This window comes from Pyrgilauda ruficollis, unplaced genomic scaffold, assembly GCF_017590135.1.
Source record: "Pyrgilauda ruficollis isolate IOZ18807 unplaced genomic scaffold, ASM1759013v1 scaffold557, whole genome shotgun sequence".
Lineage (NCBI taxonomy): Eukaryota > Metazoa > Chordata > Aves > Passeriformes > Passeridae > Pyrgilauda > Pyrgilauda ruficollis.
The window spans coordinates 1,923-28,057 of NW_024527233.1; the positions used below are offsets into that span (position 1 = coordinate 1,923).

At 54.3% G+C, this 26,135-nt stretch overlaps 1 protein-coding gene across 1 annotated transcript; it reads right to left on the reverse strand.

The window, feature by feature from the left end:
- LOC121361053 (SH3 and multiple ankyrin repeat domains protein 3-like) lies at window positions 1-26,135 on the reverse strand (the record flags this gene model as incomplete). Its single annotated transcript, XM_041481357.1, has 4 exons — window positions 26,080-26,135; window positions 24,857-24,905; window positions 12,827-13,174; window positions 1-204 (listed from the first exon to the last, which is right to left on the reverse strand). Coding segments are annotated over exons 3-4 (459 nt in total), but the record flags the coding sequence as incomplete, so codon positions are not given.

Consider the following 26,135-nt stretch of genomic DNA (forward strand, 5'->3'; position numbering starts at 1 on the left):
CTCCAGGTAGGGCACGGGCGTGTCGGGGCTCAGCGGGTATTCCCGCAGCAGCCGCTCCTCGTCCAGGAACTTGCCGGCGCGGCCGTTGAAGGCGGGCTGGAAGAGGCCGTAGTTGAGCACATCCTTGAGGCTGTGGTTGAGCGTGCACAGGATCCGCTGCTTGGACACCCACACCGGAACGTCGGGGTTCAGCCGCAGACACTTCTGGGAACGCGCACGGAACGCCGCGTCAGCGCGGGGAAATTCCATCGGGAATGGGGCCGGCTGGTCTTGGGGAACGGGGGATGAGGGAGGGAAAGGGTTTGGATGGGGCACAGCTATGGGAAAGGAGGAATAGCCGAGGTTTTATGGATAAATTATTGAAAAAAAACCATAAAATTGGGTGTTCTTAACGTGGATTCCAAAGGGAAATCCATAGGGAAAGAGAGGGAGAAAATGGGAATCCACCAGGTTCTCCAGGGAATGGGGGAATGAGGGAGGGAAAGGGGTTGGATGGGGCACAGCTATGGGAAAGGAGGAATAGCCGAGGTTTTATGGATAAATTATTGAAAAAAAACCCAAAATATGGGATGTTCCCACTGTGGCTTCCAAAGGGAAATCCATAGGGAAAGAGAAGGATGAGGCAGGAATCCAATGAGTTCTCCAGGGGAACGAGGGAGGGAATGGGAGGAGTTGGGGTTTGGAGGGGGCAGAGCTACGGGAAAGGAGGAATACCCAAGTTTTTATGGATAAATTATTAAAAAAAAACATAAAATTGGGTGTTCCCACTGTGGATTCCAAAGGGAAATCCATTGAGAAACAGAGGGAGAAAATGGGAATCCACCAGGTTCTCCAGGGAATGGGGGAATGAGGGAGGGAAAGGGTTTGGGAGGGGGCAGAGCTATGGGAAATGAGGAATATCCAAGTTTTTATGGCTAAATTATTTAAAAAGACCAAAAAATTGGGTGTTCCCACTGTGAATTCCAAAGAGAAACAGAGGGAGAAAATGGGAATCCACCAGGTTCTCCAGGGAATGGGGGAATGAGGGAGGGAAAGGGGGGAGTTGGGGATTTTGGGGTTCAGACCTGTGGAAAATCAGGAATTCCCAAGTTTTCCTGGTATTTTGATTTAAAAAATGAAAAAAAAAAATTGGGTGTTCCCACTGTGGATTCCAAAGGGAAATCCATAGGGAAAGAGAGGGAGAAAATGGGAATCCACCAGGTTTTCCGTGGGAATGGGGGAAAAGAGGGAGGGAAAGGGGAGAGTTGGGGTTTGTGGGATTCTGGCAGGGGGAAATCCGTGGGAAATGAGGAATTCCCAAATTTTTCCAATCTTTTCAATTAAAAAATAAAGAAACAAAGGATGATGTGGCAATTCCTCTGTGTCCATCCCTGAGGAATTGCCACACTCCAGGCATGGATCTGGACATGAATCTGCACATGGATTTGGGAATGGATCCAGGCATGGATCTCCATATGGATCCAGGAATGGATTCCAGCATGGATTTGGGAATGGATCTGGGCATGGATCCCAAAATGGATCCCAACATGGATCCCAACATGGATCCCAGCATGGATTTGGGAATGGATTTGGGCATGGATCCCAAAATGGATCCCAACATGGATCCAGGAATGGATCCCACCATGGATTTGGGAATGGATCTGGGAATGGATTTTGACATGGATCCAGGAATGGATCCCAGCATGGATCTGGGAATGGATCCGAGCATGGATCTGGGCATGGATCTGGACACAGATTCAGGAACGGATCCAGGCATGGATCCCAACGTGGATCCCAACATGGATTTGGAAATGGACCTGGGCACAGATCCAGACAAGGATTCGGGAATGGATCCCAGCATGGATCCTCCCAAAACCAGGACAAAGTTCCAGCCCCAATCCAGGCCCAGGGAGCATTCCCGGCTTTCTTCCAAGGATTCTCTTTGGATTTCTCCCAGGATCCTGGTTTTCTTCCCAATTACTCCTTCCATGCCACTCCAGCAGCATTGCCATTCCCACAGGGTGGAAAATCCCACGGGATTCTCCTGGATTTCCATGGGTTGGTGGGAGAAGGGATCAGAGCCACATTATTGGGAATATCCTTGGGAATTCCCACCTGGAGCTCCCAAATCCCACCTTGGGCCAGGCTGGGATGTCACCATTCCCATCATTCCTGACCACAGTCCTGGGAAGGAGTTGGGATTTTTGGATATCCAGGGAAAGCGATCCTGGAGGAGAGGAGGAATCCACAGGAATTTTTTTCCACCCTCCAAAGCCAAACTGGGACCAGTTTGTGGAGCCAGCTGGGGAAAAAAAAAAACCAGGAATTTCGGGGCTTAAATCATCTCCTGAGGAAAATTCCAGCCCTGCAAATCCCAGAGTTTAATTCCTTGCTGGGAGAAGCCGCTTCCAGCAAAAAGGAAAAAAAAAAGGGATAAGGGTGAGAGGGAGGATCCAGGAAGCACCTGGAGTTCCTGGAGCCAGAAAAACAAAGGATTTGGGATTTTCCAGTGAATCAGGGGCTGATCCATCGGGAAGGGCGTTGGATGTTGTGTCACCCCACAAAACCCAATCCCAAAATCCCATCCGGTGATTCATGGTTCAAAATTCCATCACAAAACCCCAGAATTCCGACAGCACTGACAGTCCCGGCCATCCCAATATTCCCAAAGTCCCCAAAACCTTGGAATGTTTCCAGGGAATCCACTCCCCCCATCCCACCCAGGGCTTCCCATGGGATTTGCTCCATCAATTTTCTGGGATAAAGGTTCCCCACAAGGAAAACCATCAGGAATTCCAAGAAAACCCCACAATTCCCTGGTAAAGCCTTCCCGGTCCATCCCTGGCAGCTCCTGATCCAACGGATTGAGGCTGGAATTTTCCCTTGGGAAGCAGCACCAGCGTGGCCCTTGCCTCACTTTTTTCCCAGGATTTTTCCAGGATTTTTCCTGATCCATCCAGGAAAAACAGGGATCTGCTGGATCTCCCAGGGCTTTTCCAGGGAATCCACTCCCCCCATCCCACCCAGGGTTTCCCATGGGATTTGCTCCATCACTTTTCCAGGATAAAAGTTCCCCTCAGATTCCCAATTCTCCCATCCTGAAACACACAAGGAAAACCATCAGGAATTCCAAGAAAACCCCACAATTCCCTGGTAAAGCCATCCCAGTCCATCCCTGGCAGCCCCTGATCCAACAGATTGAGGTTGGAATTTTCCCTTGGGAAGCAGCACCCTTGCCTCACTTTTTTTCCAGGATTTTTCCCAATCCCTCAGGAATTCCAGGATCTGCTGGATCTTTGTCCCCGCATCTCCTTCTTCCCAAAATTCCCTCCCAAATTTTGAACACCTTAACCTTGGAATGTTCTCCCTCCTTTCCTCAGCGCTTTCCCAAAAAATCCACAGCTCATCCTTGGGAATTTTTCCCATTCCAAGCTCCTTCCCTTCCCCCTGGAGCAGCTCCAGCGCTTCCAGAAATTCTTGGAATTCACCATCAGCGGGAGCCTCTGGAAGTGGCTGCTCCGGAACTTTTAATTCAATCCAAATAAATCCTGGAATTTCTCGGAATTCCCATTCTTTATATCCAATCCTATTCAAGATTCCAAACCCGTTTGGCCGCCGCATTCCCAGGAAAACCCGATGATTAAACTTCCCTGGGAATTCTTTCCCAGATTTCCCGGTTTTCCATGGAAACTCCCGGATCCGTTCGTTGCTCTTTAGGTCTCGAAGGCGGCTCCTTCCCAAAAATCCCTTTTCCCTACGGAATCACCACTTGGAATGCCATCATTCCTCCCTCCACATCCTCTCCATCCCTCCATTCCAGGTGGGAATTCCCATCAGGAATTCCCACAGGAATTCCTTGGAAACTCCAGCACTCACCGGCTGCTCCATCCCGGAGCGAAAATTCCCAACTTTTCCCACTGGTGGCTCCGTCTTTTCCTTGTCCTCCCTCCGTGTCCCCCCGGATGCTCCAAGGGGACAAAATCCCATGGATGGGGTATCCCTGTTTTCCATGGATGGGGTATCCCTGTTTTCCATGGATTCTCTGGAAGCGGCCGCTCCGGAGCTTTGAATCCCAAGCCAAATAAATCCCGGGAATGTTGATAAATTTATCCAACCACTCCCCTCTGGATCGATCCTGCCGGGATTGGTCCGATGCTTCCAGGGGCCGTTCCCAGGAAATCCCAGCCTCCAGCTCCATGCTCAGATTCCCAAGAAAAATCTGGAATTCTGAGCCGGGAAATAAAGGGAATAAAGGGGGAATTTCGCCTCCTGTCCATGTTTTATCTGGTTAAAATCGGGATTTTCCTTCTGTTAATTCCCAGCCTGAATGTGAATCCTGCACATTCCTATGGAATTTTCTCTCCTGCTTCCCACAAAAAACAAGGATCTGATTATTTAGGATGCAACAGCAGCAAAAAAATATTGGGAAACTCCAAACCAGCCAAGAAAAAACAAGGATTTGATGCATCCGTGCAAAAAAAAATCTGGGAAAATGCGGGTTGAAAATGGTATGGATAAAAATTCCAACTATTTGCTGGAAAAATGGGAATTAACTGTGGGAAAGCTGAATAATAAATGACAGGATTTTGTTTAAGGCAAAATCAAATTGGGATTCGAATCCGACGAAATTCCAAAGGGGATTTAATGGGAAGGGAGGGAAAAGGAGGAATTGGGCAGGAAATAGTAATTAAGAAAGGATTAATAAATAAATTATTAATAAATTAATATTTATTTCATGCTAATTAATAGAAGTGGGCTTGGATAATTCTTCAGTTTTTAATTTTTAGGGAATTTTTATCCAGTTTTGGGCAGGGTTGGATGAGCATGGATCATCCCAGATCCCCGCTGGAATCTGAGGCTCTCTAAGGACTTTTCCCACCCAAATTTTCCTTAATTCCCGATAAAACCTCCCAGAAATCATTTTCCAGGGGGAAAAAATAAATCCATCATTCCCAAGGACGAGCTCGTTCCTTCTCCTGCTCCTCGCTCCAGGCTTCCCTCATTCCGTAAAAAGACAGGATAAAAAAAAAAAAAAAAAAAGCCGGAATTTCCATCGATCCCCGGTGGGAGCAGGGGGGAGGATTTGATTGGTTAATTAATCAACCATAATTAATTAATTAATCAATGACCCGTGAATGTCGGGATAATTGAAGATCCGGGACAAAAGCAGCTCCAGAATGTTTGATTCCAAACGTGATCGTCCGGAAAAATGAGTTTCAACAGCCTGGCTGAAGGAATTTTTCCATGGAAAAGAAAAATTCCTGGAGCGTGGAAATGGATGAGGGTTAATTAATCCTTGTTTTGGGGTGGTGTGAATGAATTAATTAAAATTTTCATGGATACCACCGTGGAAAAAGCTGGGAAAGGAATGTTACAAAAAGTGGGAATGGGGTGGGATGGGATGCAGGATTAAGCAAAGAAATAAAAAAAAAAGGAATTTCCCTTTGGAAGAGGAAAAGCCAAAGCTGGGAAATCCTGGATCCGCTTCCCTCATTCCGTAAAAAGACTGGATAAAAAAAAAAAAAGCCGGAATTTCCATCGATCCCCGGTGGGAGCAGGGGGGAGGATTTGATTGGTTAATTAATCAACCATAATTAATTAATTAATCAATGACCCGTGAATGTCGGGATAATTGAAGATCCGGGACAAAAGCAGCTCCAGAATGTTTGATTCCAAACGTGATCGTCCGGAAAAATGAGTTTCAACAGCCTGGCTGAAGGAATTTTTCCATGGAAAAGCAAAATTCCTGGAGCGTGGAAATGGATGAGGGTCAATTAATCCTTGTTTTGGGGTGGTGTGAATGAATTAATTAAAATTTTCATGGATACCACTGGGGAAAAAGCTGGGAAAGGAATGTTATAAAATGTGGGAATGGGGTGGGATGGGATGCAGGATTAAGCAAAGAAATAAAAAAAAAAGGAATTTCCCTTTGGAAGAGGAAAAGCCAAAGCTGGGAAATCCTGGATCCAGGAGCGCCCGGCACGGCCCAACCCCGAGCCCAGCCCAGGCCCGATGGAAATCTGGGAAGCAAAGGGAAATCCCTCGGGAATGAGGGAGCCCCAGAGCCGGCCCAGGGCTTCCAGAAGCTTCCCTGAGAATCCTGGGATGAGCCAGAGCCCGTCCTGAGGGAGCCCCGGAGCCACCTCTGCTCCAGGCTGAGCCCAGATCCCAAATCCAGCTGGAGTTTTCCAGCCCAAACCCCCCGAGTTTTCCAGCCCAAATCCCAAACCCCTCCAGACTTTTCCAGCCCAAATCCCAAAACCTTCTGGAGTTTTCCAGCCCAAATCCCTCAGTTTTCCCAAATCCCTCCAGAGTTTTCCAGCCCCTTCCCAGCTCCATTTCCTTCCCTGGTCCCGCTCCATCCCCTCCTTATCCCAAGGATCCAGAACTTTCCCATGGAATGTGCAAAACTTTCTCCTGTTGCTGCTTTCCCACTCTGGGTCCCGGGCATTCCTTAATTCCCTCATGAATTCCAGCCCCTTTTCCATGATTTCCTGCCGGGACAAACTGGCCATGGACACGGAATTCCAGCCTTTCCTTCTCCCTTTTGTATCCATGGGGTTTCCAGGCCCGATCTCATCGCATTCCTTAAATTTTATAATTCCCACTCTCCTCTGGAGATCCCATCTGCACCCCAAGGGAATGAGGGAATCCTGGAATTCTTGGGATTCCCAGCAGGATCTGTGGGATTTTCCAGCCCCTCCAGGTCATTCCAGGCAGGAATTCCCTTCCCTTCCCAATGGATGCTGTGGACCCTTCCAAGAGTTCCTTTCCCTTCCCCATTCCCACCGTTTCAGGCAATTCCCAGAATTTGAGAACCCCCGACTCCAAGATTTTGCTGGCAACAAGAAACCCTCAATTTAAGGAGTTCTTGGGGAAAAAATTCCCTTTTTTTCTCCTGTTCCTGGTGGGTGCTGGAGCTCTTTGGTTGTTCCCACATTCCCAAGGAAGCCAACAGATGGAATTCAGCGCCGTTATTCCTGATTTTTTTTTTTTAGGAATATTTCCAAGCGCTCAGCTAATTTTCTTTTCATGCCAATTTTTCCTCTCCTCAAATGACTCAAAATTCCTCTTTATTAAGCACGGAATGTGCTCTTCCCGAAAAAAAAAAGGCTGGAAAATGAAAAGATGGGATTGTCGTTTTCCATGAAAATCGACTCAATGGCTGCATCCAGTTCCAGCAAATCCGCTTGGGAGGGGGAAAAAAGGGAATTTTGGTGGTAAAATCTTTTAAATTTATTAAATTGCAAATGTGCTGGTCATGGGTTGATCCGAGTCGGATTTTCCTTGGAAAAAGCCGCGGATCGGGAACGCGCAGCAGCCCCGGTTATTTGCGGGCGGATTTTGCTGCCAGCAGATTTCTCCCGGATGAAATCGGGAATTGCTCGGATTCCGATCGATCCACTTTGTTTGATTGAGCTCACAGAGGGTGACTTTGCCCCCGGGGGAAATTCCTGGGATTTGGGGTTGTGCCGGAATGTTTTGGGAGGTTCTGCTGCTCGGCATCCTCTGGAATGTGCCGGGGGAATTGTTTGGGATAAATGGGATTTATTTCCATGGAATTGTTCCGATTTGGAGTGGAAAAAGCCACTTAAATGTGGTGGAGCTGCAGCTTTCCAACGTTTTCTCTGGATCAGGGGTTGGAAAACCTGGGAAGGGCCTGGAAAAGCCGGGAAGAGCCTGGAAAAGCCGGGAAGGGCCTCCATGGAGGAATCCAAGGAATTCCTGGATGTGGCTCTCAGGGCTCTGGGACTGGGATCAGGCCCAGCTTGGATTTGATCTTGGAATTCTTTTCCAAGCTCAGGGATTTCAGGTTTTATGGTTAAAGCACCTGAATCCTTCCAGGGGATTTTTGGGAATCACACGTTTGATTCCCACCAGTGTTTAGGACACTCTCCGCTCCATCCGGATCCTCCCTCCGGATGCTCCAACGGCCGCCACGGGAAAACAGCTCCCAAAAAAACCCCAAAAAGCCACAAAAAGCCTGGAAAAATCCGCAGGCAGCACCTGCAGGAATGGGGACAGGAAAATGGAAATGGGGAAGAGGGAAAAAAAGCGGAGCAGCTGCTCCATTCATGGAGCGCGATCCGGCGGATCTGAAAGGAGCCGCATTTCCATGGAAAAACAATGGGAAGCTCCAAGCAAAAAGCAGCTCCCGGCTTGTTTGGAAGCGCTTTGATTCTGCCCTAAAAGGGGGGAAAATTCCATTGGAATTCTCCGCATCCAAGGGTTTTTGCCGCAGTGCGAAAGCAGGGAAGGATCAAAGGTTTGGGGCCATTCCCGAGGGCCATTCCCGATATCCCAATTTTCCCCTTGCAGGAATCGAATTCTCCTGATTTTCCCTCTTTTTTTTTCGGTGTTCCCATGGCTGAGACAGTGAAGAATGGAGAGAGGAATTTCAGGATCTATGTGGATTTTGGGATCTAAGTACTGGGAAAAGAGGGAATGGAAAAGCCTTGGGATGGAGGCAGGGAATTGGTGGGAAGAGGAGAGATCCCTCATCCCTCTCTTTTCCATGTTCTCTCTTCCCTTGGAATCCACATTCCCACTCTTATCCCTCACTTTTCCAGGAGTTCCCATCCCTCGGAATCCGCATTCCCACAGAATGATCCCCACCCTCATCCCTAATTTTTCCAGGAGTTCCCATCCCTTGGAATCCACATTCCCATGGGATCTCCACTCTCATCCCTTCCTTTTCCAGCTGCTCCAATCCTTTGAAATCCACATTCCCAGAGAAGGATCTCCACTCTCATCCTTCCCTTTTCCATGTTCTCCCTTCCCTTCCTGGGAATTGGCCACATGGGATGGGCAGGAGCCTCCTCTTCCTCATCCCAAAGGAATTCCCAAGCAGAATTCCCATTCCTGCCCAGCCTTGGGACACTGAGGAATCTCCTTGGCAAAGCTGGAGGAAAACAGGGATGGGTCCGGGTAAAAACAGCCTTGAAAGGGACAAAATTCCCTTGGAAGGGAATTCCCCACTCCGGCATTCCAAGGATTGAGGGACTGGAGCTGGGAGGTCCCAACACACCCTGGAAAACATCAGGAAAAACCTCTGGAATTCCAGCTGGACAGCTCCAATACCCGGAGCTGCTCCTGGATAAATCCATCTGGGATTTTATTTGAATTCCAGCTTTTCCATGACTTCAAAGGGAAGAGGAAGAGTTGCCAGCACAAAGTGGGGAAGGAAAACCTTTGGAAAATTCCAGAAAATTCCTCCCTGGCTGCACATCCCTGATCTTTCCCAGCTGTCCCCATAAATTCCAGCCCTGGGAATGCTGGCAGCTTCCCGGGGCTGCAGGAGCCTCCCATCTCCCCACATCCCGGTTTTCCTGGGATGTGCCGAGCCTGTGGTTCCTTGGAATGAGTTTTCCCCTGCTTCCGGAGGAAAAACAAATGGAACTCCTTTGGAATCACAGCCGGTGCCAGCCCCCCACGGGGCCCATTCCCACGGGATGATCCCAAGGTTTGCTCCGGCACCTCCAGGATTCTAGCACTGCCGACAGAGAGGAAAACTCTGCACATTCCTGGGATTTTTCCTGGATTTGCCACTTTTTCCTACCAAACCAGGAGGATGCTCCTGCCAAATTTCGGGAATGGGTTTTCCCATGGGATTTAACGGTGCAGAATCCATAAATTATTCCAGAGGAACCAACCCCAGCTCGGGTGTGTTCCTGTCTCCTTAAAATCCGGCTCCGAGCTCCCGGACCCCGTGGGAGGTTGGGATAATTTTATCCCGGGTCTCCACCACCCTTCCCACGGAGCAGCCAGAGGTGGGAATGGCTCTTCCCGAAGGATCCGTGGCTCCGGGGTGGGACCGGGAAGCTCCGGCAGGATCCAAAGGATCCTCAGGGATCTCTGCACTCTCCTTTTGCCAGGATCACATTCCCAGCTCAGGGTGAGGGAGGAGGGATGATCCAGGTTCTCAAATTCCAAAATTGGAAATCTTTGAATTTCCAAGGAAATCAGTTCCCTGCCCTGTGGAAAAGCTCCAGGATGGGAAACACCTGGAGCTCCAGGCCGAGCCTGGATCCTGGATCGCGGCTGGATTCCCTGGAATGCTCCACTGGGATCAGTGGGACATTCCATGGATTCCTGGAATGCTGCACTGGGATCAGTGGGACATTCCATGGATTCCTGGAATGCTGCACTGGGATCAGTGGGACACCCCATGGATTCCCTGGAATGCTGCACTGGGATCAGTGGGACATTCCATGGATTCCCTGGAATCCAACACTGGGATCAGTGGGACACTCCATGGATTCCCGGAATGCTGCACTGGGATCAGTGGGACATCCCATGCATTCCCAACCTTCCGGACACTCCAGGACCTTCCAGACCGGCTTGGACATCCCAGGATAGTCCAAACATCCCACCTGGACTCCCCAGGACATTCCAGACCCCCGGGACACCTCAGGACATTCCATGACATTCCAGACCTACTCGGACATCCCAGGATATTCCAGAACCCCTGGGCACCTCAGGACATTCCAGAATATTCCCAGCCCTCTGCTCAGACACCTCAGAACATTCCAGAACATTCCTGACCTCCCACTGGACACCTCAGGACATTCCAGACCCTCTGCTCAGACAATTCCAGGATATTCCAGAACCCCTGGGCACCTCGGGACATTCCAGACCTGCTTGGGCACCTTGGGACATTCCAGGACATTCCCAACCCTCTCCTTGGGCACCTCGGGACATTCCAGGACATTCCCAGCCCTCTCCTTGGACACCTCAGGACATTCCCAACCTCCCACCTGGACACCTCGGGACATTCCAGGACATTCCAGACCCCCTGGACACCTCAGGAAAGTCCAACCTCCCGCATCCACAATCCGAGTGGGAGAACCGGGAATTGGGATCCCATCACCCCACAGGACGCTTGGGAAGGAAAGGGAAGGAGAAAAGAGGAGGAAAGACCCCCAAAATTCCTCATTTCCCACAGCCCCATTCCCTGCAAAACTTCCCCATTCCCACGGAATTCCAGAATATTCCAAGCTGGGAAACTTCCCCAGGATCTCCAAATCCAAATCCAACTCTTGGCCGTGCATTAAAACAATCCCAACATTCCCAGCACCAACCTCAGGGCATTGTCCCAAATTTTCCTGAGCTCTGGGACCTGCCGGCATCATCCAAACTTTTCTGGAGCTCTGGAATGCCGAGGGTTGGGAGCAATTCCAGATGTTTTGGGAATTGCAGCTCCCTGGAGCAGCTCCACCACCCGCCAGGAGCTTTCCCAGGATTTTCCAGGTGTGGGAAATTTAAGCCCTCTTCCCTGGCTCAGGTGCAGGTGATAAAAACCGGGATGTGCCAATGGAAAAGGCCCTTTATTCCCAGGAAAACTGGGGGGAGATTTGCACCTGGGAATTCCAGCACTTCCAAGGAATTCCAAGGATTCGGGATGAGCAAACCCCAGCGGGGTTGGGATCCTCAAAGAGGGGTGGAGACAATTCCAGGAGGGCTGGAAAACTTCCCGGGACTTTCAAATCCCACCTGGAGGCTCCCGGAGAAAAGATGGGAATTCCATAACCTGAGCTTTATGGAATTCCTGACCCCACGCCCGGCCCCAAAAGAGAATTTTTCCTGTCCAAGAGGCTCTGAGCGCCCTCGGTGCTCCCTGCTCAGCCCAGGTGCCACCTCAGCCTTGTCACCTCGGCCTTGTCACCTCCCCTAACGAGGGCTGTTAATTACCCCCATCGCCGCAGCCCTCCAGCTTTTCCTGCTCCTCATTCCCTACAAATCCCCCAATTCCAGGGAATTCCGGGTTCCTGGATCCCTGTGCCCGGCTGAGCCCTCACCAGGGCCGTGCCCTCCTGGTCACCCCGGGGTCACCCCTGGGGTCACTCCTGGGATTACTCCTGGACTTCCAGGGGTTACCCTGGGGTCACTCCTGGCTCCTGGGGTCACTCCTAGATTTTTGGGGGTCACTCCTGAGTTCCTTGGGGCCACTCCTGGACTTCCCTCCTGGACTTCCAGGGGTCACTCCAGCACATCCCACCAATGGCACTGGCACATGTCCCCCCCGTTCCAGTGTCCATCACTCCCACGCCATTCCAGGGTCCACCACTGTCCAGCCCAGCCGAGCGCCCAGCACCCTGGACACGAGTGACCATCACACAGCAGCTCCATGGCCCCAAAGCCTGGTCCCAGTCCCGGTCCCAGTCCTGGAGCCGCTCCCAGTTCCAGGCTGGCACTGGAGCCGCCCCCACTGCCCATTCCCAGCCCGTTCCCAGTCCCAATCCCTGTCCTGGTCCCGTTCCCAGCCCGGTCCCGGTGGGTGCGGACCCCCGGGGCGGGGAGCGGCCCCGTGCTGTGGCCGCACCGCAGCACCCCGGGATGGCACTGCGGGAGCGGGGGGACACCGGGGTGGTGACACCGGGATGGGGACACCGGGACAGGCGGGGACCCGGGCAATGGGACCCGTCCTGCCGGGCCCGTGGCGGGGAGAAGTTTTCCGGTGCTGCCGGGGCGGCAGCGGGGCCGGGAGCGGGCGGGATGCGGGTCGCTGCCAGTGCCGGTGCGGCGCCGAACGGGGTGCGGATCAGGGTGCGGGTCGGGACCGGTCTGAGCGAGGTGAGGATGCGGATCGGGGCCGCTCTGGGCTGCGCATCACGGCGCGGGCGGCTCGCGGTGGCGCTCCCGGTGCGGCTCGCGCTGCGCATCCCGGCACGGTCCCGGTGCGCATCCCGGCGAGGTCCCGGTGCGGTCCCGCTGCGCATCCCGGCTCGGCACGGTCCCGCTGCGCATCCCGGCTCGGCGGCGGTCCCGGCGCGGCGGCGGCCGCTCGGGGCTCCCTCCCTCCCTCCTTCCCTGTCTCCCGGTGCCCGGTGGCTCCCCCCGCACTCACCGTCTGCTGCAGGTCGGGGATGCCGATGCGCACCACGATGGCGCCGGGCGCGGGCTCCTCCATGCGCGCCGGGGCCGCCAGCTTGGGCGAGCGGGGCCCGCCGGGGCCCCGGGCCGGCTCCAGGCGCGGCTCCTCCCGCAGGCCGGGGCTCGGCTCCCCGCTGCTGACGGCGGCGCGGGGCTGGCGCTCCGGCGGCGGCTCCGGCGGCGGCGACTCGGGGCTCTCATGCTTGCTGCCCGCGGGGCTCAGAGGCATGCTCCGTGCGCCGCGGCGGGCGGCCCGCGCCCGCTCCGCTCCCGCACCGGCACCGGCACCGGCACCGGCTGCGCACCGCGCCCGCCCGGAGCCCTGCGGGGGGAAGCGAGGGGTGAGCGGCACGGCGGGACAGCCCCGGGAGAGGCATCCCGGATCCCGGAGAGGGAGCCCAGGAATTGGCGAAGGCGGGTGGGAGAGACCGCGGGAAGCGGCGCTGCCGAAGGAGGGAGAAATCTGGGAAGGGACCCCCGGGATGGACACGGACACCCCCGCAGGGACCCTCCGGAATGTCCCCCCGGGAAGGGTCGATTGTCAGGAAAGGTCCAGGAGTGAACTCCCACTCTCCCCATGGACATTCCCACAGGGACCCCCGGGAATACCCGCCCCAGGAAGGGCATTCCCAAGGATGGAGAAATCTGGGAAGGGAGCCTGGAACCCACATTCCCAGCAGGGATCATCCCGTGGGAAAGGATCCCCAGAATGGACATGGACATTCCCACAGGGACCCTCTGGAATTCCCCAGGAAGAGCCATTCCCAAGGATGGAGAAATCTGGGAAGGGACCCTGGAACCCCCATTCCCAACAGGAATCATCCCTTGGGAATGCATCCCCGGGATGGACACGGACATTCCCACAGGGACCCTCTGGAATATCCCCCAGGAAGGAGAAATTCCCCACGAGAAATCTCCAAAGGGACCCCTGGATCCCAAAAATTCCCCCAGCAGGGCCCGTTCCCAGGAGATTTCCAGGATCAGCCCCACTTTTCACATGGAATCTCCTCAAGAATTCCATGGAATTCCCCCAGCAGGGCCCATTCCCAGGAGTTTTCTGGGATCAGCCCCACTTTTCACACGGAATTCCCCCAGTAGGATCCATCCCCTAAAGGGACCCCACAGAGGGATTTTGGGACCCCAACCCTGCTCCTGCATGGAATCCCTCCAGGAATTCCATGGAATTCCCCCAGCTGGGCCCATTCCCAGGAGTTTTCCGGGATCAGCCCCACTTTTCACATGGAATCTCCCCAGGAATTCCATGGAATTCCCCCAGCAGGATCCATCCCCTAAAGGGACCCCACAAAGCGACTTTGGGATCCCACCCTGAGGGATGAGGAAAAAGAGCGGGAGAACCCCAAAATTCCAGCCGGGAAAATGCACTTGGGAAGGAGAAAAATTGGGATAAACAGGGAAAATTATGGGATCCTCCTGCCCCGTGGCCTGGGATAGACAGGAAAAACCTCTGGATCCCTCTGGATCCCTTTGGATCCCTTTGCATCCACACCCCGATCCCATCCCAAATTCTCCTCTCCCCTTTCCCAAATCCTGGATTTGATTTATTCCCATTTTTCCCCTCTCTCTGCCTCGTTATCCCACAAATGGAGCGCTCCAGATGGAGATCCCAAGGATTTTTCCCTTTTTTTTTTTTTTTTTTTTTAATATCCCTCCTTAATTCCTAATAATTTTAAGGCCCCATCTGGGAAAGGCTGGAAAAAATTTCACAATGGAATAATTCTCCAAATTCCGTTTTGCGGAGTCATTTTCCCTCCTTAAATCCACTTCTCTGCTCACAAAATTCCACTCCCAATGAATCCATGGAATATTTTAGGAATTACAGCCCAAAGAGTCACATTCCGACAGCAGGGAAAAAAAACCCCAAAAAACAAAAAAAAAAAAAAAAACCCAAAAAAACCTGGTTGGAAAAGCATCCAAGGGAGCTAGAAAAATATTCCAAGATTTTTTTTTTTTCCCCTGCAGTGGTGTTTTCCTTGGATTTCTGAAAATTCCTTGGATTTTTGAGCTTTCCTTGGATTTCTGAGCATTCCCAAGAGGGTCAGAGCAGAGCCTCCTTCCCACCTTTTCCTGTGGGAACAGAATTCCCAGATTTCCTGCCCTTCTTCCCATAATTTTGGGATCATTCATTCCGACAGCAGGGAAAAAAACCCCCAAAAAACCAAAAAAAAAACCCCAAAAAAACCTGGTTGGAAAAGCATCCAAGGGAGCTAGAAAAATATTCCAAGACTTTTTTTTTTCCCCTGCAGTGGTGTTTTCCTTGGATTTCTGAAAATTCCTTGGATTTTTGAGCTTTCCTTGGATTTCTGAGCATTCCCAAGAGGGTCAGAGCAGAGCCTCCTTCCCACCTTTTCCTGTGGGAACAGAATTCCCAGATTTCCTGCCCTTCTTCCCATAATTTTGGGATCATAAATCCGGAGCTTTCCCTGAATTCCAGTGCCTGGAGCGGCAATTCCATAGGGAACAGAAATTCCAGAGAGAACAGAAATTCAGAGGGAAATTCCAGAGGGAATCCAGCTGGGAGAACCCTGGGAAGGGCAGCGGGATGGGGAGACTTGGAAAGGATTTTTGGGAATTTTGGGGGATCTTTTTTTATTACTTTTGGGGAAATTTTCAGATTGGATTGGAGTTTTTCACCGGGATTGGAATTTTGCCCTGGGATTGAAATTTTGGGATTGGAGCTTTTCCTTGGGATTGGAATTTCTCCCTGGAACTGGAATTTCCCCCTGGGATTGGAATCCTGGGATCGGAATTTTCCCCTGGGCCAGGCACTTTTCCCTGGTGGAATTTGGGTTAAATTCCCTCCCTTTCCCAACTTTCCCAGTTTTCCCAGGCCCAGGGATGGCTGGGAAGCTGCTGCCACCTCCCCACTCCCACATCCCAATCCAGAAAATCCGGGATCCTTTGGGAAAAGGGTTTTTGGGGAGCACCTGGCTCGGTGTGTGCCCAGGTGAGGCCGTTCCCAAGCTTTTCCTGGGAAAAATGGCCGGGAATGACAGGGCCAAGGGACACCTGGTGTCCTGCTGGGATCTCTGGGATCTCTGGGAATGGGCCCAGGAAGAGCTGGGAAAATCCCAGCTGGGATTTTCCAGACCTGGAATTGTCACTTCTGGGCCACAAGGGAGAGGGGTCACGGATCCCAAATGATTCCTGCCTTTCCAGGGATCCCAAACGATTCCTACCCTTCCAGGGATCCCAAACAATTCCTGACCTTCCAGGGATCCCAAACGATTCCTGCCTTTCCAGGGATCCCAAACAATTCCCGCCCTTCTTTCCAGGGATCCCAAATGATTCCTGCTTTTCCAGGGATCCCAAACAATTCCTGCCCTTGTTTCCAGGGATCCCAAACGATTCCTGCCCTTGTTTCCAGGGATCCCAAACAATTCCTGCCCTTCTTTCCAGGGATCCCAAACGATTCCTGCCCTTCCAGGGACCCCAAACGATTCCTGCCCTTCTTTCCAGGGATCCCAAAAAATTCCTGCCCTTCCAGAGCCAGATCCAACCCTGTGGCTCCGGTGCCAAAGCCTCACCTGGATCAGGGATCCTGGAAGGATCAGGGATCCAGACCCTCACCTGGAAGGATCAAGGGAATGAAACCTGGAAGGATCAGGGATCCAATCCCTCTCCTGCAGAGATCTGGGAGCCAAACCCTCCCTGGAAGGATCTGGAGAGAATCCCTTTCCTGGAAAGATCTGGGAGCCCGGAAGAACCAGGGAGCCAAAGCTCACCTGGATCAGGGAATGTGGAAGGACCAGGGGAATGAAACCTGGAAGGATCTGGGATCCAATCCCTGCCCTGGAAGAACCAGGGAGCCAAAGCCTCACCTGGATCAGGGATCCAGACCCCCACCTGGAAGGATCAAGGGAGCCAAATTTGGAAAGATCAGGGATCCAAAGCCTCACCTGGAGGAGGGATCCAGACCCTCACCTGGAATTCTCAGGGGAGCCAATCCCTGCCCTGGAAAGATCAGGGAGCCTGGAAGGATCAGGGATCCATTCCAGCCCCTGGAAGGATCAAGGGAACCAAACCTGGAAGGATCTGGGACCAAACCCTCATCTGGAATTCTCAGAGGAGCCAAACCCTGCCCTGGAAGGGTGAGGGAGCCAAAACCCTCACCTGGATCAGGGAACCTATCGCTATCCTGGAAAAATGAGAAAGCCTGGAAGGATCAGGGATCCAGACCCTCACCTGGAAGGATCTGGACAGCCTGGAAGGTTCAGGGAGTCACAGCCTTGGCTGGATCAGGGATCCTGGATGGATCAGGGATCCTGGAGAGATCAGGCATCCAGACCCTCCCTGGGAAGCATCAGGGAGATGAGACCTGGAAGGATCAGTGGGACAAGATCCTCTCCTGGAAGGATCAAGGGAACCAAACTTGGAAGGATCAGGGGAACAAAAGCTGATCTGGAATTCTCAGGGGAGCCTGGAAAGGTCTGGGATCCAATCCCTCACCTGGAAAGATTTGGAAGCCTGGAAGGATCTGGGATCCAATCCCTGTCCTGGAAGGATCTGGGATCCAATCCCTGCCCTGGAAGGATCTGGGATCCAATCTCTGCCCTGGAAGGATCTGGGATCCAATTCCTGCTCTGGAAGGATCTGGGATCCAATCCCTGCTCTGGAAGGATCTGGAAGCCTGGAAGCACCAGGGAGCTGAAGCCTCTCCTGGGTCAGGGATCCCGGGAAGGATCAGGGATCCAGTCCCTCCCGGAAGGCTCGGCAATTGTCCCTCGGGCTCGGGGACAATCGGCGCCGTTTGTCACCCGCGGGGCCGTTCCTGAGTGACCCTGGAAGCCTCGGGAATGGGGACACGGGGACCCGGGGACACACACGGGGACTGCGCTATTCTGTCCTGCTGTGTCCCCGCCGTGCCACCCCCGCGGGGCTGGCAGTGCCACCGCGGCTGGCAGTGCCACCGGGGCCGGTCGCTGGTGCGGTGCCAGCCCCGTGCCAGCCCTGCCAGGCTGTCCCCGCGCTTATCTGGGCACGGGGAGGTCACCGCTGCTGTCCCCAAGCCACGTGACAGGGACACGGCGCGGCCCGGGCCAGCCCCGCCGTGTCCTTTGTCACCGCGGGGGGGCTCGGGGACAAACCCGGGGACGGGGACAGGGACAGGGGACAGGGACAGGGGGAAGGGACCGGGACAGGTACAGGAGCAGGGGGAGGGACAGGGAGAGGGACAGGAGAGGGGACAAACCCGGGAACGGGGACAGGGGACAGGGACAGGGGACAGGACAGGGGACAGGGGGAGGGACAGCAGCAAGAGAAGGGACAGAAGAGGAAAGGACAGAGAAAGGGACAGAGAGAGGGACAGGAGAAAGGACAGAAAGGGGGGACAGGGACAGGAGCAGAAGGGGATGGGGAAAGGGACAGCAAGGGAAGGGACAGGGACAGGAGCAGGAAAAGGGAAGGGACTGGATCAGGATTGTCCCGCTGGCGTCCCCGCCCGTGCCAGGACACGGGGACAGCGCGGGGAGCATCGATCGCCCGCGGGTGGCCGCAGTGTCCCCGCAGTGTCCCCGCAGTGTCCCCGCAGTGTCCCCAGCGCCTGCCGGGTAATTCCATGGATTTTTCCTCTCCCGCTCTTCCCGGGGCACTGGGACACCGCAGAGGGGCCGGGCATTAAAGGGCGAGCGCCACCCCCTTGGGGACACCAGCCGGACAGGGGGGACATCCCGGGGACATCAGTGTCCCCAAATGTCCGGCACAGGGGCAGGGCCACCCGGGCTGGGGGCGATTCCAGGGATCCTGTGGGAAGAATTCCGGGCGGAGTTTTTTGGGATTCTCCAGATTCCTGGAATAGGATCAGGGAATGGTTTGGGATGGACATTAAGAATCACCCAGTGCCACCACTCGGGGACAACTGCCACTGTCCCAGGCTGCTCCAACCCCATTCCAGGGATGCAGGGGCAGCCCCAGCTGCTCTGGCAATTCCAGCCCAGCCAGGAATTCCTCATGGCCAAGATCCCATCCATGGCTGCCCTCTGGCACTGGGAGCCATTCCCTGTGTCCTGTCCCTCCATCCTCTGGGATTTTTCCCTCTCCCTGTTTCCTGCAGCTCCTTCAGGCGCTGGAAGCCCAAACTGGGTCAGCCTGGAGCTCCTGTGTTCCAGGATGAACATTCCCGATTTTCCTGGAGCTCCTGTGTTCCAGGATGAACATTCCCAATTTCCCTGGAGCTCCTGAGTTCCAGGATGGACATTCCCAATTTTCCTGGAGCTCCTCTGTTCCAGGATGAACATTCCCGATTTTCCTGGAGCTCCTGTGTTCCAGGATAAACATTCCAGATTTTCCTGAGCTCCTGTGTTCCAGGATGAACATTCCAAATTTTCCTGAGCTCCTGTGTTCCAGCATAAACATTCCTGATTTTCCTGCCAGAGCTGCTCCATCCCTGCCCGGCCCTTCCAGGATGATCCCAGAGTTTGGTGCCACCAAATCCCAAAATTCCCAGTGGTCCCAGCCCCTGGGGAGGGGTTTGGGGACAGGACACAGATTTTGGGGGCAAGAGAGGGATTTGGGGACAGGAGGGAGGTCTGGGGACAAGAGAGAGCACTGGGGACAGGCCATAGATTTTGGGGACAGGACAGAGATTTGGGGACAGGACAGAGATTTTGGAGACAGGACAGAGATTTGGGGACAGGACAGAGGTTTGGGGACAGGAGGGAGGTCTGGGGACAGGACACAGATTTTGGTACAGGACAGAGGTTTGGGACAGGACACAGATTTGGGGACAGGACAGAGATTTGGGGACAGGACAGAGATTTTGGAGACAGGACAGAGATTTGGGGACAGGACAGAGGTTTGGGGACAGGAGGGAGGTCTGGGGACAGGACAGAGATTTGGGGACAGGACACAGATTTTGGGGACAGGACACAGATTTTGGGACAAGACAGGAGTCTGGGGACAGGACACGGGTTTGGGGACAGGAGGGAGATTTGGGGATAAGAGAGAGATTTGGGTACAGGACAGGGGTTGGGGACAGGTCACAGATTTTGGGGACAGGCCACAGATTTGGGGCCTCCCCCGTAAAGATTTCGGGACAAGACAGGAGTCTGGGGACAAAAAAGGGGATTTGGGGACAGGACAGATTTGGGGACAGGACACAGATTTGGGGATAAGAGAGAGATTTGGGTACAGGACAGGGGTTGGGGACAGGTCACAGATTTTGGGGACAGGCCACAGATTTGGGGCCTCCCCCGTGACCTCCCCCATCCCGGGAACAGCCCCTCTGGATCGGGAATGTCCCCCTGGATCGGGAATGGATCAGGAATGTCCCCCCGGTTTTGGGAATGTCCCCCTGTTTTGGGAATGTCCCCCTGTTTTGGGAATGTCTCCCTGTTTTGGGAATGTCCCCCTGTTTTGGGAATGTCCCCCCGGGTTCGGGAATGCCCCCCGGGTTCGGGAATGTCCCCCTGATTTTGGGAATGTCCCCCTGGTTTCGGGAATGTCCCCCGGTTTTGGGAATGCCCCCCCGCTTCGGGGCTCCCCCACCCCGCTCCGTATCCATGGGAACATTCCCGGCACCGTCACCATGGAAACCACAGCGCCACGCGCGGCACTGCGGGACCTGCGCACCCGCGGGGACAGAGGGACAGGGGGACAGAGGGACAGGGGGACAGGAATGGAGAAAGAGACAGAGGGACAGGGGGACAGGAATGGGGACAGAGGGACAGGGGGACAGGAATGGGGACAGAGGGACAGGAATGGGGACAGGGACAGAGGGGACAGAGGGACAGGGACAGGGGGACAGGGGGTACAGGAATGAGAACGGGGACAGGGGGGACAGGGACAGAGGGGCAGAGGGACAGGAATGGGGAAAGAGACAGAGGAACAGGGGGACAGGGGGGACAGGAATGGGGACAGCAACAGAGGGGACAGAGGGACAGGAATGGGGACAGGGACAGAGGGGACAGAGGGGACAAGGGGACAGAGAGGCAGACGGGACAGAGAGAGGGGACAGAGGGACAGGAATGGGGACAGAGGGACAGCAACAGAGGGGACAGACGGGACAGCGACAGGGGGGACATGGACAGAGGAGACACAGGGACAGATGGGACAGGGATTGGGGACAGGGCGGACAAAAGGGACAAAGGGGACAGAGCTGTGCTTGGACGGGACACGGGAAATCCCTGGCAGGGCTGGAGCATTCCAGGACCCACAGATCCCAGAGATCCCAGAGATCCCAGAGATCCCTGGATGGGGACAGCCCCTCCTGTCCCGCAGCTCCCGCCTGGAGCAGCGACATTCCCAAGGATCGGGAGAGGAGCAGGCCGGGAGCCGCGCAGGGACAACCCCAGAGCCCGCAGATGCCACCAGGGACACGGGGACAAACAAATCCCACCTGGCAGCTCCCACAATTCCCGCTCTCATCCCAGGAAATCCCGCTGGTGCCACCCGGGACAGCTCGCTGGTGGCACTGCCAGGCCTGGCGTGGCCCTGTCCCCGCTGCCCCCAAACCACCGGGAATCTCCGGGAATTCCACGGGAGCGTCGGTGCCGCCCATCCCGGCAGCTGGATCTCACCTGTTCCCGGGAATTCCGCGCTGCCCGAGGGCTGGGAGCCACCCAGGGCTGGATCCGGGCTTTTCCAGCCGGGAAAAACATCCCGGGGAAGGCGGGAGCGCGGCCCCCCCGGGCGGGCCGCTAATGGGATCAGCCCCGCTCCATCTGCTCGGCGCTAATCCCGGGAAACGGCACCCGGGAACGGCCGGGAAGCGCCGGGGGTCACCGGGAAATCCCGGGAACTGGAGACGGAAAGCGCGGAGAGATTCCGGGAATCGCGGAGAGATTCCGGGAATCTGGGGGGAATTGCGGGAATCGGGGAAAAATTCTGGGAACTGGAAGGGATCACGGGAATCAGAGAGAAATTCTGGGAGTTGAAGAGAAATTATGGGAATCGGGGAGGAATTCTGGGAATTGGGGGAGGAATTACAGGAATTGGGGAGAAATTCTGGGAATCAGAAATTCTAGGAATTGAGGAGAAATTCGGGTAATCAGAGAGAAATTCCGGGAATCGTGGAGGGATTACGGGAATCAGAGAGAAATTCTGGGAGCTGAAGAGAAATTATGGGAATTGGGGAGGAATTCTGGGAATTGGGGGAGGAATTACAGGAATTGGGGAGAAATTCTGGGAATCAGAAATTCTAGGAATTGAGGAGAAATTCGGGTAATCAGAGAGAAATTCCGGGGAGAGATTCCGGGAATCGCGGAGAGATTCCGGGAATCTGGGGGGAATTGCGGGAATCGGGGAAAAATTCTGGGAACTGGAAGGGATCACGGGAATCAGAGAGAAATTCTGGGAGTTGAAGAGAAATTATGGGAATCGGGGAGGAATTCTGGGAATTGGGGGAGGAATTACAGGGATTGAGGAGAAATTCAGGTAACCAGAGAGAAATTCTGGGAATTGAGGAGAAATTATAGAAATTGGGAAGGAATTCTGGGAACTGAGGAGAAATTCCAGGAATCAGAGAGAAGTTCTGGGAATTGGGGAGGAATTATGGGAATCGTGGAGAAATCCCAGGAATCAGAGAGAAATGATGGGAATAGCAAGGAAATTACAGAAATTGGGGAGAAATTCCGGGAATCTGAGAAATTCCGGGAATCAGAGAGAAATTCCGGGAATTGGGGAGGAATTATGGGAATCATGGAGAAATTCTAGGAATTGGGGCAAAATCCCAGGAATCAGGGAGAAATCGTGGGAATCAGGGAGGAATCCTAAGAATTACAGAGAAATCCCAGGAATTGGGGAGAAATTCTGGGAATGAGGGAGAAATTCCAGGAATCAGGGAGAAATCCCAGGAACTGGGGAGAAATTCTGGGAATCACTGAGAAACCCAGGGAATCACAAAGAAATTCCGTGGATCTGGGAGGAATTCTGGGAAGCGGGGAGAAATCCAGGGAATCAGGGAGAAATTCGAGGAATCGCTGAGAAATTCTGACTAGGGCAAAATCTCAGGAATCAAGGAGAAATTTTGGGAATCAGGAAGAAATCCCTGAATTATGGAGAAACCCCAGAGCAATCCAGGGAATGCGGGAACGGCGCCGTCACCCTGCCGTGAGATCCCGCGAGTCTGGCACCAGCGGGAGACTCCAGACGCATTCCAGAGGGAGAACAGCTTGGGAAAGCTCCCACGTTCCCGCATTCCCACATTCCCGCATTCCCACGTTCCCGCATTCCCTCCCACAGCCGGCGGGGAAGCGCCTGCAGCGCCTGGAGTGGGAAAACGGCGTTTGGAATGCCCGGGAATAAAGCACTGGGAGCACATTCCAGAGGTTCTGGGATTAGGCTGGAGCCGGGAGAAGCCCCCTGGGCTCTGCTGGAATTCCCGTTCCTTGGTTTGACCCCCGGTTCCCAGGATTTCATCCCAAAGCCTGACACGGGCAGGGAAGGGACCAGGAGCTCCTGGGGTGTCCCTGCGGGAATTCCCAGTGCATCCCTGGGATGGGATGGGATGGGATGGGATGGGATGGGATGGGATGGGATGGGATGGGATGGGATGGGATGGGATCAGCCTGGGGACAGGAGCTGGAATCCCAAATCCCAATGATTCCCAGCGCCAGGAACAGCTCCAGGCAGGAACAGCAGAAAGTCCTGGGGCTGGTTTGGGATTGGAATTGGGATCAGGATCAGGATCAGGATCAGGATCAGGACTGGGTTTGGGATTGAGATTGGGATTGGGATCGGGATTGGGATTGAGATTGGGGTTGATCAGGATTAAGATCAGGTTTGGGATTGAGAGCAGGATTGGGATTGGGATCAGGATTGGGATCAGGATTGGGATTAGGATTGGGATCAGGATCTTTTCCAGGAACAGGAGCTCTGAGGGCCACAGGAAGAAGTCGGGGCAGAGATTGGGAAAATCCCTAAGGAAAAACCCCCTGGAGGGAGGGTTTGGATCAGGAGGATCCGGACACTTTTCCTTTGTCACCTCCTTGGGACATCTGTCCCCTCCCTGTCCCCATCCCAGTGCCACCGGTGCCAGGAGCAGCCGGCACTTCCAAAGGGTCCGGGGGAATCCCCACGGCTCCTGCCCAGCCACATTCCCGTGGGATTTTCCTGCTGGTGGCACATCCAGAGCCGCAGCCGCTCCTGCTCAAAGCCGGCACCGCTCGGAGCCTTTCCCAGCTTTTCCCAACTTTTCCCATTCCCATTCCTGCCCTCAACTCTCCACACCTGAGCCAGGAGTGCTCTGAGCCCTGCCAGCTTTTCCCAGCCTTTTCCAACTTTTCCCAGCCTTTTCCAACCTTTCCCAGCCTCTTCCAGATTTTCCCACTCCCATTCCTGCCCATAGGGACTGCTCTGAGCCCTGCCAGTCTTTTCCAGCCTTTTCCAGTTTTTCCCAGCCCTTCCCAACTTTTCCAGCCTTTTCCCATTCCTGTTACTGCCTGCAGGGACCGCTCTGAGCCCGGTCAGCCTTTTCCAGCTTTTCCCAGTTTTTTCCCAGCCTTTCCCAGTATGTTTTTCTCACCCTTTCCCACAGTTTTTCCCATTCCCATTCCTGCCCATAGGGACTGCTCTGAGCCCTGCCAGTTTTTTCCAGCCTTTCCTAGTTTTTCCAGCTTTTCCCAGTCTTTTTCAGCTTTTCCCAACTTTTTCCTGCTTTTCCTAGCCTTTCCCAGTTTTTTTTTCAGCCTTTCCCTACTTTTCCCATTCCCATTCCTGCCCGCAGTGACCGCTCTGAGCCCTGCCAGTCTTTTCCAGCCTTTTCCAGTTTTTCCCAGCCCTTCCCAACTTTTCCAGCCTTTTCCCATTCCTGTTACTGCCTGCAGGGACCGCTCTGAGCCCGGTCAGCCTTTTCCAGCTTTTCCCAGTTTTTTCCCAGCCTTTCCCAGTATGTTTTTCTCACCCTTTCCCAGTTTTTCTCATTCCTGCCCCCATCTCCCACTCCTGATCCCCAGAGGAGTTTCCCGGCTGGATCCCGCGTTCCAGGGCCATTCCCAGCTGGATCCCTGCCCCAGGGCCATTCCCAGCCGCATTCCCAGGAAAGGCTCACCTGGCAGGAGAGTCACGGGCCGGGCTCACAGAGCTCCCTCCTCATCCACCTGCGGGGGACAGAGGGGATAGGTCAGAGCATTCCCGGGAACGGGAACGCTGGGAATGCATCCGTGGGCACCGCGGGTGGCAGGAGGGTGGCAATGGGAGAATTCCCAGAAAAGGGACAGCAGGGACAGGGAAGGGCACCTCTGGTGTCACAAGGAAGTCAAATTCTGAGCTCTGAGAATTCCTGACACACAAACCCATCCTTATCCCGAGAATTCCTGACACACAAACCCATCCTTATCCCGAGAATTCCTGACAGAGGAGTCCATCCTTATCCCGAGAATTCCTGACAGAGGAGTCCATCCTTATCCCGAGAATTCCTGACAGACAAACCCATCCTTATCCCGAGAATTCCTGACAGACAAACCCATCCTTATCCCGAGAATTCCCACCACAGGAGCCCATCCTTATCCCGTGCTGTCCCAGTGAGAGCCCCAGGGAACATCCCAGGGATCAGGGAGAGGGATGATGGATGCAAGGACCTGGCTCAGCAGGAACCATGGATGCTTTTCCCACCCCGGATCAGTGGGATCCTCCACTTTTCCCACCCTGCATCAGTGGGATCTTCCAGCACCGATCCCATCATGGATCAGTGGGGTTCTTCCCACACTTTTCCCACCCCAGATCAGTGGGATTCTCCAGCACCAATCCCACCTTGGATTAGTGGGATCCTCCACTTTCTCCACTCTGGATCAATGGGGCTCTTCCCACACTTTTCCCACTCTGGATCAATGGGATTGCTTCCTCCACTTTTCCCACCCCAGATCAGTCGGATACTCACTTTTCCCACCCGCATCAGTGGGATCTTCCAGCACCGATCCCACCATGGATCAGTGGGGCTCTTCCCACACTTTTCCCACTCTGGATCAATGGGATTGCTTCCTCCACTTTTCCCACCCCAGATCAGTGGGATCCTCCAGCACCAATCCCACCATGGATCAGTGGGGTTCTCCCCACACTTTTCCCACTCTGGATCAGTGGGATCCTCCAGCACCAATCCCACCCCAGACCAGCGGGATCCACTTTTCCCACCCCAGACCAGTGGGATCCACTCTTCCCACCCCGGACCAGCGGGATCCTCTCCCGGCTCACTCCCAGCCTCCCCTCGGTGCCACCAGCCCTGAACGTCCCCACGGGGGTCTCCCCTTTCCCTTCCTCCTCGGGGCCGGCGCCCACCTCCAGCCCGGAAATTCGGGAAGGGCATCCAGGGAATGGGAACATCCAGGGAGCCT